The sequence below is a fragment of the Rattus norvegicus genome, chromosome 12 (assembly GCF_021556685.1).
Source record: "Rattus norvegicus strain SHRSP/BbbUtx chromosome 12, alternate assembly SHRSP_T2T, whole genome shotgun sequence".
In the NCBI taxonomy this organism is placed as follows: Eukaryota; Metazoa; Chordata; class Mammalia; order Rodentia; family Muridae; genus Rattus; species Rattus norvegicus.
The window spans coordinates 46,068,440-46,086,249 of NC_141545.1; the positions used below are offsets into that span (position 1 = coordinate 46,068,440).

At 47.3% G+C, this 17,810-nt stretch overlaps 1 protein-coding gene across 1 annotated transcript in view; it reads right to left on the bottom strand.

The window, feature by feature from the left end:
- Window positions 1-17,810, bottom strand: part of Ksr2 (kinase suppressor of ras 2) — a 379,931-nt gene that overhangs the window by 219,261 nt on the left and 142,860 nt on the right. The window contains exon 4 of the mRNA NM_001447263.1: window positions 11,706-12,219. Within this exon, the coding sequence (NP_001434192.1) occupies window positions 11,706-12,219 (514 nt within the window). The remainder of the gene's footprint in view (window positions 1-11,705; window positions 12,220-17,810) is intronic.

A 17,810-nucleotide genomic window follows, 5' to 3' on the forward strand; every position in this document is an offset into this window, starting at 1 on the left:
AGCTCGATGCTCTAGAGTGAACAGATTCAGGGCTTTTAATTTGGCAAGCAAGTGACATTTCCTCCCAGAAGGCAGGCACCACTGGCCGAGCAGAGAGGAGAAAGGAGAAAAACTCAACCCGATTACCACAGAGCAAGATAAAAGGAAGCTATAAATCCTACCGACAAATGAAGCCCTCCGGGGCAGCCACACTTTGTTGTACACCATTGAACCACTGTATCTCAGAACCTCAGTCCTGAGATTCATCCTCAAGCCACACAAACCCCTTGCTCCACTGGGGCCTCAGCAGCCCGGGGTCCACATGAGCAACAGAGCTAATAGGATCAGTGTAGGGGTGATCTGGGGAGAAAGGGAGTCCATAAGATAGTCCCAGTACCATAGTCACACAAGGGACCTCAAGTATCAGCTAAGACTGGGTGGAGGTGTGTGTGTGTGTGTGTGTGTGTGTGTGTGTGTGTGTGAATGTATGAGTGACTGTGTATCTACATATGTATGCATCTTTACGTGAGTGTGTTTGACTGTATGTATGAGTGGGAATGTGTGAGGATGAGTGTGCATATGTGTGCCTATGTGTGAAAGTATGTGTGAATATGTGTGTATGTGCACGTGTGTATGAGTGTGTGTATGTATGACTAGTATCCGTATATGTGTGTGTTGTGCATGAGTGTGTTTGAGTGTGTGTACGGTTGTGAATGTGTGTATGCCTGTATATGAAAGTGTGTATAAACGTGTCTGCGTGTGAGTGTATTTGCATGTGTGTGAGTGTGAACATGAACATGAGTGTGCATATGAATGTGTGAGTGTGAATGTGTGTGTATGTGAATGTGTGAGTGTGTATTTGTGTGTGAGTGTGTGTGAGAGTGTATGTGAATATGTGTGTTTGAGTGTGAATGTGAATGTGTGTGTGAGTGTGTGTGTGTGTGTGTTGATAAGTGCAGATACCCAGGATGGTAAGTGTCCTCTATCACTCTGAGCCTTAACTCCTTTGATACAGGTCTCTCTCTTAACCCGGAGCTAGGCTAGAGGCCAGCAAGCCCTAGCCATCTGCCTGTCTCACACAGCACTGGGATTTCAGGTGTGGCAGCCAGGTTCCCCCTTTGCTGTGGGGGCTGGGCTGGGAATTCAGGTCCCCGTGCCTCTGCAGCAAGTGTTGGTACCACTGATTCATCCCCTCAGCCCTGGCTTTGGTGTTTTGAAACACGGTTCCACTTTGTAGCTCAGGCTGACCTTGAACTCACTACATAGCACAGGCTGACCTCCAGCTTAGGACAGTCCTTCTGCCTCAAGGTTCTGAATGCCAAGACTATAGACATGTACCAACACACCCATCGATAAATACACCCAAACAGTTTAAGGACAGTTCTCACCCACTCTTCTGCTCTTTCTAATCCACCTGAGTTTCGTGTTTTAAAGCAAAAGAGGCAAAACCAACTCTTCTCAACAGAATTAAGAGTAAATAAATACTAAATAAAAACTGTCAGCCTGGCCAGACCTGGATTCCCCTGGAACAGGAACCTCGACACAGCCTGAGGAGGGATTCTCTAAGTTAGGTTAAAGACCGACCCTGGGCTGGGCCAATCCATGAGATACATTCTAGATCACAAAGAGGAGAAAGCAAGCTGAACCCTGCACCCTCTCTGCTTGCTGGCTGCTGATACAGTGTATCACACACAGGACAGCCCTGCCACCTGCTTCAGTCTCCCACAGTTCCCTGGTGGCTGTTTCTATTTCTCATTTCTGTTGTGTGTGTTTACTGTAACAGATACTGTTACATAAGGAGATTTCTATATGCTGGACACTGTACCTTGACTGTTTCTATGTAGATCTATTTATTTATTCATTCATTCATTCATTCATTCATTCATTGGGAGAACGCTTACATGCATGCGGATGTCAGAGGACAGCTTGTGGGAGTTGGGTCTCTATTTTCACCATGTAGGTCCTAGGGACTGAACTCAGGTCCTCAGGCTTGGTGATAACACTTAATGAGCTGAGCCATCTCCACAGTCCCATTTGCTGTCTCTTTAAATTGATTTTTTTTTAAACCTCATTATAAGTATCAAATGCCACCTGATGATATTGGATCTGGATGTCAGCCCTGCTCTGTGATGATAATGTTAAAATAGTAAAGAGTTTTACAGGTTAAATTATCTCAAGTGGCTCTTAGATCCTCCCTGTGCGGTTTAGGCCCCACAGTGTGTAAGATGTTGCCCCAGTGTATCATTGCATAGCACCCTGTTCCTCGTCTGGTGACATAAACCACAACCATCAGACACTTACATTTAATCCCCAAACTTCTAAGGCAGAGGGAGGCATGATCTCAAACCCAGACATAGTAAGAACCCAAATCAAAAGCTAACCAGAGCTAGGGAGGTGGCTGGGCAGGTAAGAGCTCTTGCTTGGCAAGCATGAGGACCCAAGTTCAAATCCCCGGTATTCACTTTAATAAAAACATGACAATATGGCAGCTTGCAGCCATAAACCCAGTACTGATGTGTAAGAGCACAGGTGGAAACCAGAGGAACTCTGGGGCTTGCTGGTTACATGTAGACTAGATCCAGGCTTTGGGCAAGCCCATGCCACATAGGATTAAGAGGAATATGATAGAAGACACCCAATGCTCACCCTGGCTGAATGCTATCCCAGCGGGGACAGGGAACCCCAGCTCTGAAGCAACAATGAAGCTCTGTATACTGGAGGTGAGTAGAAGGCATGGTCGAGGCTGGACACTGGCTCCAGAGCATGACCTGCTGGAGTTGGACAGTCTGCATAGACTACAGGGTGTGTGCACCGGACCGACAATGAAACCCCTCTTTGACGGAAGCTGGTACTGAGCATTCAGATCTCTTTCTTGCCAATATTATCAAACAGCTGGTAGAGCAGCTACTCACACCGTAGTAGGGTCCATAACTAGCCTTGTGCTGATTTCATGTGTGGGAATTTTATCCCAATGCAATGTGGTTTTATAAGCAACTGGGCATCCGGGATGTTGGATTGTCCCATATCTAAGGCTCTTTGAGCATTCCACATGATGCCACGGGTATGATCCTTCAAGGTGTGCAAACTTTGTCTCATAAGCAAGCTTATTTTGAAATGTGGTATAAAGGGATATGGGGGACAGCTAGGGCCATGAAGTGGTCACCTTGTAAGCATGAGGACCCAGGTTCAATCCCTAGAACCTATGTTAAAAAAAAAAAATAAATTCAGTCAGGCATGGAGGGAGTCACGTGCTCACAGGAGAGGCAGATGTAGGTGGAACCCTGACACCCACTGACCAGGGACTGTGACTTGGTGAGTTCCAGGCCGGTGAGAGACCCTGCCTCAAAGGAAGATAGACAACGCCTGAGGAACCACGTCAAGGTTGCTGCCTGCCCTGCACATACCCACAGGTACACATGTTCATACAAATAAAACAAAATCAAATAAACGCGGTATAGAATTACATTCAAGCTGTGTACTTAGGGGGCTCATGTCAGTTACATGTGCAATGTCAGGTTCACCCTGTGCCCAGTACCTGTTAGGTTAAACTCCCAATGACACACACGTGCACGCACATGCGCGCGCGCACACACACACACACACACACACACACACACACACACACAGGACCCAGCATTGCTGTAACTGGTTACACACAAGGCTGGTATCATCTCTCAGCACATCCTTCCTATGGAGGGGACAAAAGCCACGGCCTGTTGGAGCCTAACATGAGCTTCTCCATGACTTTAACCTCGAACTTAACTTTATCTCCAAGATCAAGCAGGGAGGTTTTCTAAACAAACGGTGGAAATGTGCACCTATATGGGGGAGGGGGCTGTGCTAGAATAGGTGCCTAGCATGGCCAAGTCCCTGGATCTGAATCATAGCATCAACAGGCCAAAAAAAAAAAAAAAAAAAAAAAAAAAAAACCACAGTTCCTTGGCCACCCATGCCACTCAGTCAGTGTGCATATGCCTCCTCAGACAGAGACCAAGGTGATAGCCACAGACTTGTGAGCATCTCTGTCGACTTCCAAATCTGATTTCCATATCAATTCACCTGACAGAACTAATTTCATGCTTGAACAGTATGTCTTGTTTCCTCAAAGTGCAATCTGGGTCCTGGGATGGAGAAGGGGGCATTTATTAATGCTGAAGGAGAAAGAACGAGGGCCCAGAACTTCCTTATGCAGCAGAGTAATAACAAACAGACTTAACGACGGGATAGGATGGATGTTCCAAACCTACAAACCAGAGGCCTTGGGGAAGACACCATTGATTGGAAGTAAGAAATTCTGTGCCTTGGCATTTGTCCCCATGCCTGGGGCTTCAGGTTTGATCCCAAGCATTTTGGTGTTGGAGATAGGAGAGAAAGGGGGGAAGGTGGAAGGGAAAAGGAAATGGGAAGGAGAGAGGGAAGGAGGGAGGAGGGAGGGGAGGAGAGAGGAGAAAGGGAAAGAGGGAAGAGAGAGGGGAGGAGGGAAGAGGAAGGAAAGGAGGGAGGAGGGAGGGAAGGAGGAAGGGAAGAAGGGAGAGGAAGAATGGAGAGAGGGAGGATGGGAATGGAAAGAGGGAGGAAAGAGGGAAGGAGGGAGGAGGGAGGGCAGAAGGGAGGTGGGAAGAGGGGGCAGAAGGGAGGAGGGGGAGGGAGGGAGAAAGAGATGGAGAGAGGGAGGACGGGAAGAGGAGGGAGGACAGGGAGAGGGAAGGAGGGCAGGAGAGAGGGAAAGAGGGAAGGAGAGAGAAAAAGGTGGAGAGAGGGAGGATGGGAGAAGGAGGGAGGAAGATGAGAAGGAGGGAGGGAGAACAGGAAGGAAAGAAGTAGGAAGGAAGGGTGGAAGGAGAGGAGGAAAAGAAGACAGGAGGGAAGGAAGCAGGGAGGGAGGGAAAGAGGGAAGGAGGAGGGAGAGAAGAAAGGAGGAAGGGAAGGAGGGAGAGAAGACAGGAGGGATGGAGACAGGGAGGAGGGAGGGATGAAGGGAAGTGTTGGCAGGAATTTAGCAGCAAGTCCACCAGGACAAGATTTTCAGAAGCCTCAGGTAAATCTCAGGACCCTAAGCAGCGTCCTGGGTCCTCTGACCACCCGCTAAGAAGGCCATGTGTCTGTGAGCAGACCTCCCTGCTCAGGATACACTACCTCTGATTGGTATGTGGGGACCAGGAATTCTCAAGTTGAATTTTTTTTTTTGGTTCTTTTTTTCGGAGCTGGGGATCGAACCCAGGGCCTTGCGCTTCCTAGGTAAGCGCTCTACCACTGAGCTAAATCCCCAGCCCCTCAAGTTGAATTTTAAACCTGTGAGGAAGGACCCACAGCTCTGGGACCCTGGGACTCGTCCCAAAAGCCAGTATCTCCTGACCAGGACAGGTCCTGAACCTGATAACATGGGTCTCATGACTCCATTCTGCCTCCTGGCCCCCCTGGGAACCACAGAAGCAGCACCTGCAGTGGCCCTGGACCTCCTGGGTCACTCTGGGACCAAGCGTACCTAAGGACAACCTTGAAAGGAAACGCTGGAACCGGGGAGAGCGGTGCTGTTGGATGGCCCCTCTGCTGTCTGCCCTCTCACTCTTCATCTGCACCCTCCTCTGACATCTGCCTGCCTCGTCATAATTAGCACGGTGATCTGTAGGTGTGTGTCAATGACTTTAAATACTTGCACATAATTAGTTTTCTAAAATAGACAAAAAGATCTCTCCCAAAATCTAATTTACATAATGAATCTGTTCAGCCAGGTCTGTTCTCTTCCAAACTTCAAACGATACAGCCCAGACCGGGCATAAAATCGGAATTGGCTGGATAGAAGAGCTCAGGGTTCAAACACAGGCAAAACGGATAGGTATTTTTGGATCCTACGCGGCCTGGTTCTCGCCTCTGAGGCCAGTAAAAGCTTTGAGACGTTGGGGCCCAGAGAAACAATGGAAGGTTTAAAAGTCAAGGCAAACATTGAGAATATTGGAGATGTGATTTGGGAGGAGGAGAGGACATCTAGGAGAAATAGGGCTGCGAAGATGGTTCTGTGGAGAAGACGGCTGCTGAGCAGATATGAAAACCTGCATTCAAATCCCCAGCCCCCTCACAAAAAGGAGTGGCCGTGTGCCCCAGTGCCCTAGCACTAGGAAACCAGGGAGAGACAGGAAGATCTCTAAGGCCCACAGTCTGGCTCCAGACAGAATGAGAGACCCTATCCCAAAGGGCATGTGACGAAGATTAACAGTGCAGGCCACCCAATCTCCTCTTCTGGCCTCTGTGTGCACACATGGCTTCATGTGTGCACATATATATGTGCACATGAAACACACATACACTATACACACACATGTGTACATATACATACACACATATACATATACACACATATACATACACACACACATATACATACACACACACACACACACATATATATATATATATATATATATATATCATGCACATATACAAACACATACACAGAGAGGAGAGATAAGAGAGTAGTAAACTTGGAGATCATGAGTGGAGTGTTCATGCACAAGGACAATGAGTCATACTGGTAAGGGAGATGCAGCCCCAGTCATAAGAAAGAAAAGCCAGTACATCACATATGACTGGAAACCCAAAGAGATGCCTGCAGGATGCCAATTACAGTATTAACCATGGCTACGTGGCTCCCAGTGAGCAGGGGTGGTGTTATTATCTTTTCTTGCTTGTGTTTTATACAGAAACAGCTTCCAAATAAGGGGATTACCTAATTAGAATTATAGCTGAAATTATCTTTTAAAAGGATTTGGAAACAAAAGCTTATAATAGAATTTATGTGTGTGTGCATGTGTGTATTCATATGTGTTGTTCATGGGCACGTATGTGTTCATGTGTGCTCATATGTGTACATGTTCGTTGTGTGTTCATGTGTGTGCTCATATGTGTATATGTGTTCATGTGTGTGCTCATATGTCTATATATTCATGTGTGTGTTCATGTGTGCATATGTGTGTCTGTGTAAGTGCTCATGAGGCATGGCTAGAGCTTTCTTCCTCTATCCCTCTCCACCATAGTTGTTTCAAGGACAAGAGAGCAAGATCTTGTTGTGCAGAAGCAACAGCTTGACCCTGAAAATGGGTTGCTCACCGGCAAGTCTGATAACAACCTGAGTTTGATCCCCAAGACGCATGAGGTGGAAGAAAAGACTGACTGCTGAAAGAAAGAAAGCTGTCTTCTAACCTCCACATGCATGCTGAGGTGTGTTCATGCACGTATGCACCCAGATGTCCTATCCTCTTTTATAACTTTCTGAACTTTGGGGGCTTCCTCAGTACCCAGCATTCCTTTTGGTGAACAGAGGCTCCTTTTCATACATGCTGTGTCTTTGGTAATGCCAAGTAAAGCCAAGAAGGAAGGAAGGAAAAAGGAGAGAGAGAGAGAGAGAGAGAGAGAGAGAGAGAGAGAGATCAGAGGCAGCAACATCTGAGAATGTAGTAGACGGGAATGTAATGAAGGCCGAGACGCCCCAGCCGACCACACTCAAGGCTCCAGCAGACTAAAGAGTCCTCTTCTGTTTATTGTTCTCTGTATTTTTGGCTTGTTTTTTTTTTTTTTAATTTGGTTTGGTTTGGGTCTTTTGGTTGGGTTGGTTGATTGGGTTTCTTTGTTGGTGGTTTTGTTTTATTTTACTCTGTTGTATTTTTCAAGATCTCCCATGTTCCAGGCTAACCTCCAATTTACTATGTAGCCTAGGATGGCTGTTTTTGAACTGATCCCCCTGCCTCTGCCCCCTGAGTACTGGGGTGTCAGGCACCTGCCACTACATCTGGTATATACTGTGCGGCCCCCAGCATGAAGCCACAGCCTTGTACACGTTAGGAAGGTCCTACCAGCTGAGTTGCATCCTCAGCCCTGTTTTCTTGCTTCCTCACTGTTCTTCTATAAAGGCTGAAGAGAGGCTTCCAGGAGGCAGGACTTAGACCCACCCAGAGCATGTGATATACACCACCCATGCGCCAAAAATGAAAAAGCCAAAGTGGTCTTAATCCGATCAAAAGCCTCCTAACGTACACACTTGAAAAGTCACGGGGCTTCGCAGTTTTGGAAGCCTCTATTATCTTCTGAAAAACCTGTGTGACCTCCGTTGCTCTGTCTCACCACCATTAAGAAGAAATAAAAGTAGATGGCAGGCTGCCAGGTTCCCATGGGAGCATGGTCAGCAGGGATGAAGGGCAGAATCAGACACAGGGGACGATGTATGCCCTCTTACCTACTTCCTGTAGAGATCATTCTAGAATCAAAGCTGTCCTGAGTAGTAAGAAACAAAACAGAAAAAGTATATTTATGGCTAATATATATGTGCTTGTGTGTCTATGTGTGTGCAGACCTGTATATGTTTTGCATGTGTGTAATAAGTATGTACATGTGTGTAATGTGTATGTGCATATGTGCAAATGTTTGTGCATATGTACATAAGTGTGTGCACATACATGTGTGTATATTTGTATGTATATGTGCATACATGTATGTGTGTATACATATATTTGTGCCTGTGTGTACATGTGTATATCATATACATATGTGTAATGTGTATTTGCACATATGTACATATGTATGTGTGTACATGTGTATATATATTTGTGTATGTATATATTTGTGCATATGTATATTGTGCATACATGTGTATGTACATTTTGTGTTTGTGCATGTATGTGTGCATATGTGTATGTGTATGTGTGTGCATATTTGTATATGTATGTATACATGCATATGTGTTTGTACTTGTGCATGTGTGCATTCATTTGTATATGTGTGTACTTATGTGCATATATATGTGTGCATTCATTTGTATATGTGTGCATATGTGTATGTGTTCATGGGTGTGGACAAGTCCTACAGAGCAACTTCTTTCATCACACCATGTTTCCCAAAATATTCCCTTCTAAGTCCATCAATCTCTTCTTTCCAATGCCCATTAAATTGATACCACCATCTGCTAACAGCTCATAACCTCAGACTTAAAAGCCTGAACATATTCCAAGCTCTTTGGTCAACCAACTTAGGTGACTGAGCCTCCCCAGGGTCAAAGCCAAGGTCCCAAGACTACTTCCTGGTGGAAGCCCAGGGCTACTTATAACATGTTAAGTAGGAGCTGCCCTTCCCCCAGTCTTATTGTTAGAACTTAGTGACCACTGCATTCCTTTCCTCTGCTATTACCTTAAAGTGAATTGGGGAGGGGGGTCCCTGGATATGGGCAGGGACCTGTTCCCTTAAGGAAGAACCGACCTCAATACTGACACAGACAGAAGACCATCATAGGCAAAACTTAAGCCTCCAGGATCCTGATACAGAACCCCAGCACCATTGGACATGACTGGGTCTATTTGAAAGACCTTGAGGAAGGATCAGATTAGGTGTGTCTAGAATGAAGCTCTCCTGGAGAGAGGTCAACCCTGAGAACACAAAGGGGCTGCTTCTCACATAAGTCCAGCCTGCAGATAGAATGCCATAGGTCCCTCTGGGACCCAGCTCTAAACAGGGAGCTATAAGCAACTGAGGAACGCTGAGAGCGGCAGAAATGGCCTTCCCCAAGGATGAGCACACAGATCGATTATCTAACACCAAATGTTCAGCTCTCGAAACATATATCAATGTACATAACACCGTATGGATTCAGCAGCTATACTTATATATTTATGAATATAGTTTCAAAAACAGATGCCATGAACTTAAGACAGAGTAAGGGATAAGGGTGCATGGGAGGGTTAGAGGGAGAAAATGATATAAGTATATTTTAATTTAATTTTAGTATATATATCACTTAAGTTTAATGTATAGAATTAAATAATTATAATTGAATGATATAAATATATTTTAATTTTAATGTCAATGTATAATAAATAATGTAATGCTTCTCTATATAATTATATAATTATAATGGAATGATATAAATATATTTTGATTCAAATTTTAATATATGATATATAATTTGATTTTGATTTACATAATTATATAATTATAATTTAATGATATAAATAAATTTTTAAAATAGATGCCGAACTTAAGACAGAGTAAGGAGGAAGGGTGCATGAGAGGGTTGGAGGGAAGAAAATGATATCATTATATTAATAATAATTTAAATTAATCCCAATTATATTTAAATTTAATAAGAAGTATTCTTTAATGCTAGAAAGTGACCCCAGACCTCTTAGCACTTTCCATCCTGGCAATTTCACACCTAGCCTTCCTGGTTCTCTCCCCCACATCCTCCCCTCGAGTCTCCGGGCTTCTGTCTCTGCGGCTCTCATGAAATCATGAACCTCACATCTTCTGAGGGACATCTCCAAGGTTTCCAACTGCCTGAACTCCCTCCATCTGACCTCATCCTCCCCTCCACAGCCCCTCAGAAGAGGCATCACCTCCCTAGGATGAGAGACTACAGCCAAAGCCAGCTGGAAGCTGCTTTTATAGACATAGATGGTCCTACTGGAATACGGCCCGCCCATCTGCTCACCTGCCATGGACAGGCTGCTTTAGCTGTTGAGCATTGACAATACAAACCCATTCTGCTGGCACAGCCAAAAATATTTACCCTGTTTACTATCTGGCCCTTCACTCCTGCCTGAGAGGATCCTAGTTCTCTTGTTTGTGGCAAAATAAACTTAAAGTACAACTGACAGTTTCCAAGCCTTTCTGAATGTAACCTCAAAGGTGTTGAATAGATTCACAGGTTATATAAACGACACCAACGGTCACCAGAGGACGTTCTCTCTGTGAATTCAGTTCCCATTGAATAATGGTACCCCATTTCTCTCCCCTTTACCCCAATCTGCCACCATTCCTCTCCCCGGTCTACAGCCTCAGGCCCTCTAGCTTTGAACTTTCGTGCCTGGCTTCCTCTGTCCCTCAGCCTACTGTTATCAGCTCCTTTCATGTCATAGCAGATGCTAGAACTGCCCCCCTCTGACTGCGGAACACCATCCCCTCTATGGAGAGGCCCTGCCTCTCTCTTCCTCTAGAAGCTGTTGAAGGACGTCCCTGACTTTCGAGGTCATCTCAGTTATGTGCCCAGGCCCCAGAGCCATAGGGGCCTTCTGCCCACCTCTTCCCCACCCACCGTCACCCACAGGAGCCTGGATTTCAAACACCTCATAAGAAAACAAAGAATGACTGAGTAACCACATCTTACATCGACACTATGTGGAAATGGCAACTATGTTGAAAGAGTCATATACCTTTTTATTTCAACTCATTTTACTATGTCTACCAGATACTTCAAGGCTACCATGTAACTTTTCCCTGTGTCTAGGGCCAGCAGGAAAGTGACCTGCAGAGTCCAGCACACCTTCCTGCCTCTACCCACAGGATAAGCATTTCTGGCTCAGTGGGCTGTACCCAATCCTGTCATTGTTCTGCTAAAGGACTCCCGGGTAACACTAAAGGGGTGGCTTAGCTGTGTTCCAGTGAGTTTTAATCTGCAAAATGGGCCACAACTTAGATTCAGTTCCAAGCCACGATATGCCTGCCGATAGCCAGAAATATCAAAGGCTCTCAGGTAAAAAACTAACTGGGAGGACTAGAAAATTCCATCCACTCCATTATCTCAGAACACTCAGTGCAACCCTGCGTTCCTTCATTTAGACCGGCAGACACAAGACTGTCTGTTCCTGACTCCCTCTCCCCACCCCCCACTCCCACCACCCCACTCAACCCCCGAGGAGAGGCTCCTTGGGTTCAGTCACCCCAGCGCATCCAGGGGCCTCACTCACTTGGGCGTGTTGGCCTCGTCTACGCGGTTCCCGAGCTGGAACTCATGGGATTTGCTCCTGTGCAGTGCTGTGAAACCAGGGATCAGGTGGATGAGCTTCCGAGAGGAGGGGGGTGGAGTCCCCGGAGGCTTCAGCTTGTTTTTTCTCCTCATGGGTGGTGTGCCAGGAGGGGTCACGGTGGTGACAATATTCGGAGTGCGAGGTGGGGTGCGGACTACGTGCCGCTGCCGGGGTGATGGGGGCAGGGAGCGGTGACCTGATTCCAGGGGCGGCGGTGGGCACAAGCTCTGGTAGGCGTCTACAGTAAGTCTGTCCACATGGGTGTATACAGGGGCCCCAGGCGTAGGGCTGGTGTGACAGAAGTGCTGGGGACACTTGGACTGGACCCTGGGGCTCTGGGAGAGGCGGGTTCGGATCCACGGGCTGGGCTCCGGGGGACACACAGGGTTGCTCTCCTGGCCTGGCTCCGTGGTGGGCCACTGGATGATCCAGTCTTGTTTGGAGAGATTCCCTCCTGAGAAGGAACAAAGGAACAGAGAGATACTGGTAAGGAAGGGGTCGCTGTGGGTAGAGATCCACCATTGGTACCTTATCAAAGGTAAGTCACACCAAGCGCATCTTACCTCCTAGCAGCCTACACTCAGCACAATGCACCTTCTGCACCTTGTCTGCATATCCCCTCACACCTCAGGCCACACGCTTCCTGCTGTGCTCACACCTCCTGCTGTGTGCTCACACCTCCTGCTGTGTGCTCACACCTCCTGCTGTGTGCACACACCTCCCGCTGTGTATACATGCCTCCTGCAGCACCTTATATCCACCTCACACTTCATGATGATCACCTTGTATGTAGCTCACGGTGTGTTCACACCTCATACATACTTCACGCCATATGCAATGCATCACACGCACGCACACACACCTTATGCTGTATGCACAGACCTCATGGCATGTGCACACACCTCACACAATGTGCTCACCTATCATACATGTACTGCAGCACGTACACCTCGCATCATATGCACATCCCAATCATAGACCCCCCTCATGCAACATACATGTCCCATCATAGACAGGCCGCAGCACATACCTTACCATAAACACATCAGACTGTAACCATATCAAAGCACGTACGTGTTACATCATGTGTGCCTTACTCTACAAACATGTTCTTCATTAGTATATTATACCATGTGCATGTCCATCAGATGCACATTTGACTGTGCATATAGACCACATGCTCAGTGTCATATGCATGAGATGATGTGCTCATTATACCACACGCACAACAGTACACACGTGTGCTACATCATAGGCACATTTACAACAGCTGATCACACCCCTTGGCCCTCACAAACAAAACCGGAGTGCCTTTGTTTGCCTCCCCTTGCCTTCCACTGTTCCGTGGCTTCGAAGCCCACATCTCAAAGACTTCGTAAAGCAAAGCAGCTGGTCCTTGCCTTTTATGAGTCCCGACATTCAAGAATAATGTTTCCCGACGGGGCGACCTTAGTGCCTGTATCCATCATGGACACAGACTTGACGGAGAAGCACACACATTCCTGGAAGCCTTTTGCAAGGTGATAGGGAGGGAAACAGAGTTTGTGATGCTCAGAGACAGTGAGCAACAGACACAGGTGTGATACTGCTGCACGGAGGAGCCAAGTATCCGTGCATGGAGCTCCGTGGGTCCCTGGGGACTACAAGGGACTGATGTTACAGGGCTTACTCCCCGACTCCATTTCCACAACCTCACAGAGAACAACTCTTTAAGTTCAGGATTTTGACAGTGGTGTAGACACGTGAGCCCGCCTTGGCACAACATTATGAAGAACCAAACACATAGTCATACATGTGCACATGTGTGGGGGCGTGTGCACGTACATGCACACATACACACACGCATGTATACACAAAGCGCCGAACATATCTGGGCGAGCCCACTGGACGGTATCCTTACCAGTACCCTGGCTATGACTCTAACAAACAAGATACAGCCATTAACAGAAACTGAGTGAAGCCTTGCAGATCCCCTCGGTAGTGTGTTCTGACAACAGTAAATGGATCCACAAGCCCCCACTCCCCCCAGTGAAAGTCCTCAGTTAGCCCAAGCGACACAGCAAGTCCCCATCCCAGACACCCAAAGCCAAAGCAAGCGGTTTAGTTAAGAAACTGTAGGATGGGCCCAGTGTGGTGGTGCAAGCCTTTGATCCAGGACTCAGGAGGCAGAGGCGGGAGGATCTCTGTGAGTTCGAGGCCAGCCTGGTCTACAAAGGGAGTCCAGGACAACCAAGGCACAGAGAAACTCTGTCTTGAAAAAACAAAAAGGAAGGGAGGGAGGGAAGAAGGGAGGAAGGGAGGAAGAGAGGAAGGGTGTTAGAGGAGAAAGAGTAGGGGAGGAGGCTTCCTCAGGATGTGGCCAGGAGGCCACATATCAACTGGCAGAATTGTCACAATACCAACAGTTAAGATGGGTGGGATGACATCTGAGGGATGACTGGGGTTGGGGGAATGGTGTGTGGGGGTCCGGGGCATAGGTGTGGTAAGAAGAAGGCTGGCTTGTTGTAGCATTTACTTTTTAAAGATTTATTTATTTATTATATATAAGTACACTGTAGCTGTCTTCAGACACACCAGAAGAGGGCATCAGATCCCATTACAGATGGTTGTGAGCCACCATGTGGTTGCTGGGAATTGAACTCAGGACCTCTGGAAGAGCAATCAGTGCTCTTAACCGCTGAGCCATCTCTCCAGCCCCCTGTATCATTTACTTTTTAATTCTTCCAGAACTCCCTCAAAGAGAACAGAGCCAGTTTCCAAGACAACCTACAGTAAAGAATGTGGACTGAGGTTCTTGGACAGCAGCTGAGTTGAACAGAAGTAAAGACCCACTCTGAGCCAGCATTTCCCCCTCGCGTGCTATGTGGATAGCACAAGGCAAATCAGAAGATTCAGACCAGATCAGAAGAGTCAGAGCAAATCAGAAGAGTCAGACCAGATCAGAAGAGTCAAAGCAGATGATAAGACGCAGACCTTTGTGAGGCAACATGTGGCCTTGCCTCAACCTCAAGACAGAAACCTGAGTCAAAGGGTCTAGCAATGCCACAGGTTGGCGTCTTAACCCCAACACCCTATTTGCAAATCAAGTCCCTGCAGATAGGACTGAGCCGAGTTCATCCTGGACAAGGCCATCCCTAATCAGCTGTGGTCTCGTGAGGAGGAGAGGAGCCAAGCGCGATGGCACGCACCGGCCATCCCAGGCACCCAGGAGACTGAGGCAGAAACATCACAAGTCTAAGGTCATCCTGGGCTACACACTGGCATCTGTTTCTATAGAGAGAGGACACAGACAGTGAAGTGAAGACAGAGAGAGAGCCTGGCAGGATGAAGCAGTAAGCCAGGGGGTGGGAGGACTGTCCATCACCTCCCAGGTACAGAACGGGAGCGGAGGGGCTGGGATCAGACCCACAGAGTGGCGGGAGGCTATGCTTTGCTATTTGACTCCAAGCCCTGGAGACTGTGAGTGCGTGAGCTTGTGTTAGTTTGCTCTCTTACGGCACCTACATCCCTAGCATGGCTGCCGAGGGGAAAGACCATGTGTGTAACCACTGAAGAGAGTTATCAAAGCTGACATATCAGGCCAGATGTGGTGGCACACACATTTACCCCAGCACAGAGGAAGGTAGATCTCTGGGACTTCCTGTCTCAAAAACAAACAAACAAACAAACAAACAAAAAGTTCCTGTCTTAAACAAACAGGGGTGGGAGCTGGGGTTGGAGAAATGACTCAGTGTTTAAAATAGGTTATAGCTGCGATGAAAGGCACAAGTTCAGTTCCCAGAACCCACCTTAGTATGCTCACAACCACCTGTAACTCCAACACCCCCTGGGTGCCTCTGATGCCCTCTGCTGGCCACTGAGCGTACCTGCACTCACGTGCACATACCCGCACATATAGGTACATATAATTTTGGAAATAACAAATGGGAAGAAAAACAACATTTGGGAGACAGTGGCTGGTCTCAGAGTTTGGGGGGGTGTGTCAGTTACTTCATCTTCCTGGAAGTGGGTCACTGACCTGTTTAATAAAGTTTCAGATGAGTAAAAGGACTTGATCAAACTCCCACCAAAGATGGAGACCGGTGCCTCTGCCTTTCCTATTAACCAGAGCATCCCTCAGCTGGAGGATGGGGGCCTGACTCACTGCCGCCCATGACCCACTCTTCCTCCTAGGACAGACGGACAGGCACTCCACTGGTTTCAGGGACTCACCCCCTTGAAGCATTTCTTCAAAATTAAAGAGATAGAAAAAGAAAGATACCCCACCATGCCAACCACATTCCCTTCCCTGGCTTATCTGCCTCCTCTCCATACCCAGAGGCTCAAATTCAGAAGTTCAGGCGCTAAGAAGAGCAAAGCTTTCTTCATTTCTTTACCCAAACCTCTCAACCACGAGCATTGACTCGGCAGCAGCAGGGCGTAAGAGGCGCCCAGCTGATGGGCTGTGTTATCAGCAACCCCCCCCCTTTTGATCCTCTTTTTAATAAAGTCTAAGGGGGGAAAAGGTAATTTTTCATTTTAAATAGGGCAGGTGTGGTGGCACGGGCTCCTGGGTTATTAATCGTCACCCTTGCCTCCCTCCTGTCATCCGTTTCTGGGAAAAAATCATTTCATTTCAAGTCTTGACATGGGCGGGGAGAAGGGAATAGATTTTAAAAAATGAAAGGTCTGAGGACTGATTAAAGGAATTTCAAGGCATACGGGGTTTTTTTCCTCTCTTATTTTTTTTTTCTTTTGACATTCTCTGATAAGGGACTGGTAGGAATAAAAGCCATTCGAGAGGGAGAAAATGATTTCAGAAAGTCTAGGCGACTGTCTGCCTTCTTTGTCCCGTTCTATTGAAACCGTACAAACAGGCAAAATGCACGGCTTAGAAGTCTGGATTTCGTAACCAGAGTCACACACACCTTAGCTCTTCTGAAGCAGCTGGGGAAGGGGTGGGCCCAGCTGGCCCCACCCCCACTGTTCCAGGACTGCGTCCTGGGCCTTAGAACTTCCCTGACCATTTCAAAGTGCTTGCTGTTTTAATCACGCTGACTCTCAGGCAGGAAGCAGGGTCCGTAGACATGGCTGGAAAATATTTTTCCAGACTTGGGGGTTAGTTAAAGAATAGAAATAGCAGCTCCTGGGATTATGAGTTAAACACCCTGGATCCCTGATGCAAAATGCAGAAAGCTCCTAAGCCCAAAACATTTCTGGTGCCACCGTGAAGCACCAAGTGGAAAATTCCAGTGCAGACACGAGCACACTAAAAACACTCTGTTAAATCTGGGGCCACAGAGGTGATGCAGCAGATAAGGTGCTTGCCCCATAAACACCAGGATCTGTCTGTCCTTCCCTTATTTCAGTTGCTGGGATCAACCAAACCAACCTAGGGAGGGAAGGGGGCATTTGACTTACACATCCCCATCACAGTTCATCTCGGACAGAAGTCAAGGCAGGAACCGGGAGGCAGGAACAGGGAGGCACAGACCAGGAAGGAACGTGGCTTTCTGGCTAGTTCCTCATGGCTCGCTTAGCCTGCTTTCTTATACTACTTAGGACAGCGGTTGAGAACCACTAACCCAGGACTTCCTGCCCAGAGATGGCACTACCCACAGAGGGCTGGGCCCTAACATATGGATCGTTAATGTCCCTCAGACATGGTCACAGGCCAATCTAATGGAGGTAACTCCTCAACTAGTCTCTCTCTCTCTCTGTGTCTCTCTCTGTCTCTCTGTTTCTCTGTCTCTCTGTCTCTGTCTGTCTGTGTCTGTCTCTGTGTCTCTGTGTCTCTGTCTCTGTGTCTCTGTCTCTCTCTCTGCCCCTCTCTCTTCTCTCTCTCTCTCTCTCTCTCTCTCTCTCTCTCTCTCTCTCTCTCTGACCCTAGTTTGTGTCAATTTGACTAAAACTATCCCCAGGATCCAATAGCAGAATCCACGTAAAAGCCAACCAGATGTGGTACCCCAGTGTAGTCCCAGAAAGGGGGAGGCAGAGACTCAGGAGTCCCTAAGAAAGCCAGTGGGTCAGTCTCAACTAAACAGCAAACTCTAGATTCAACAAGAG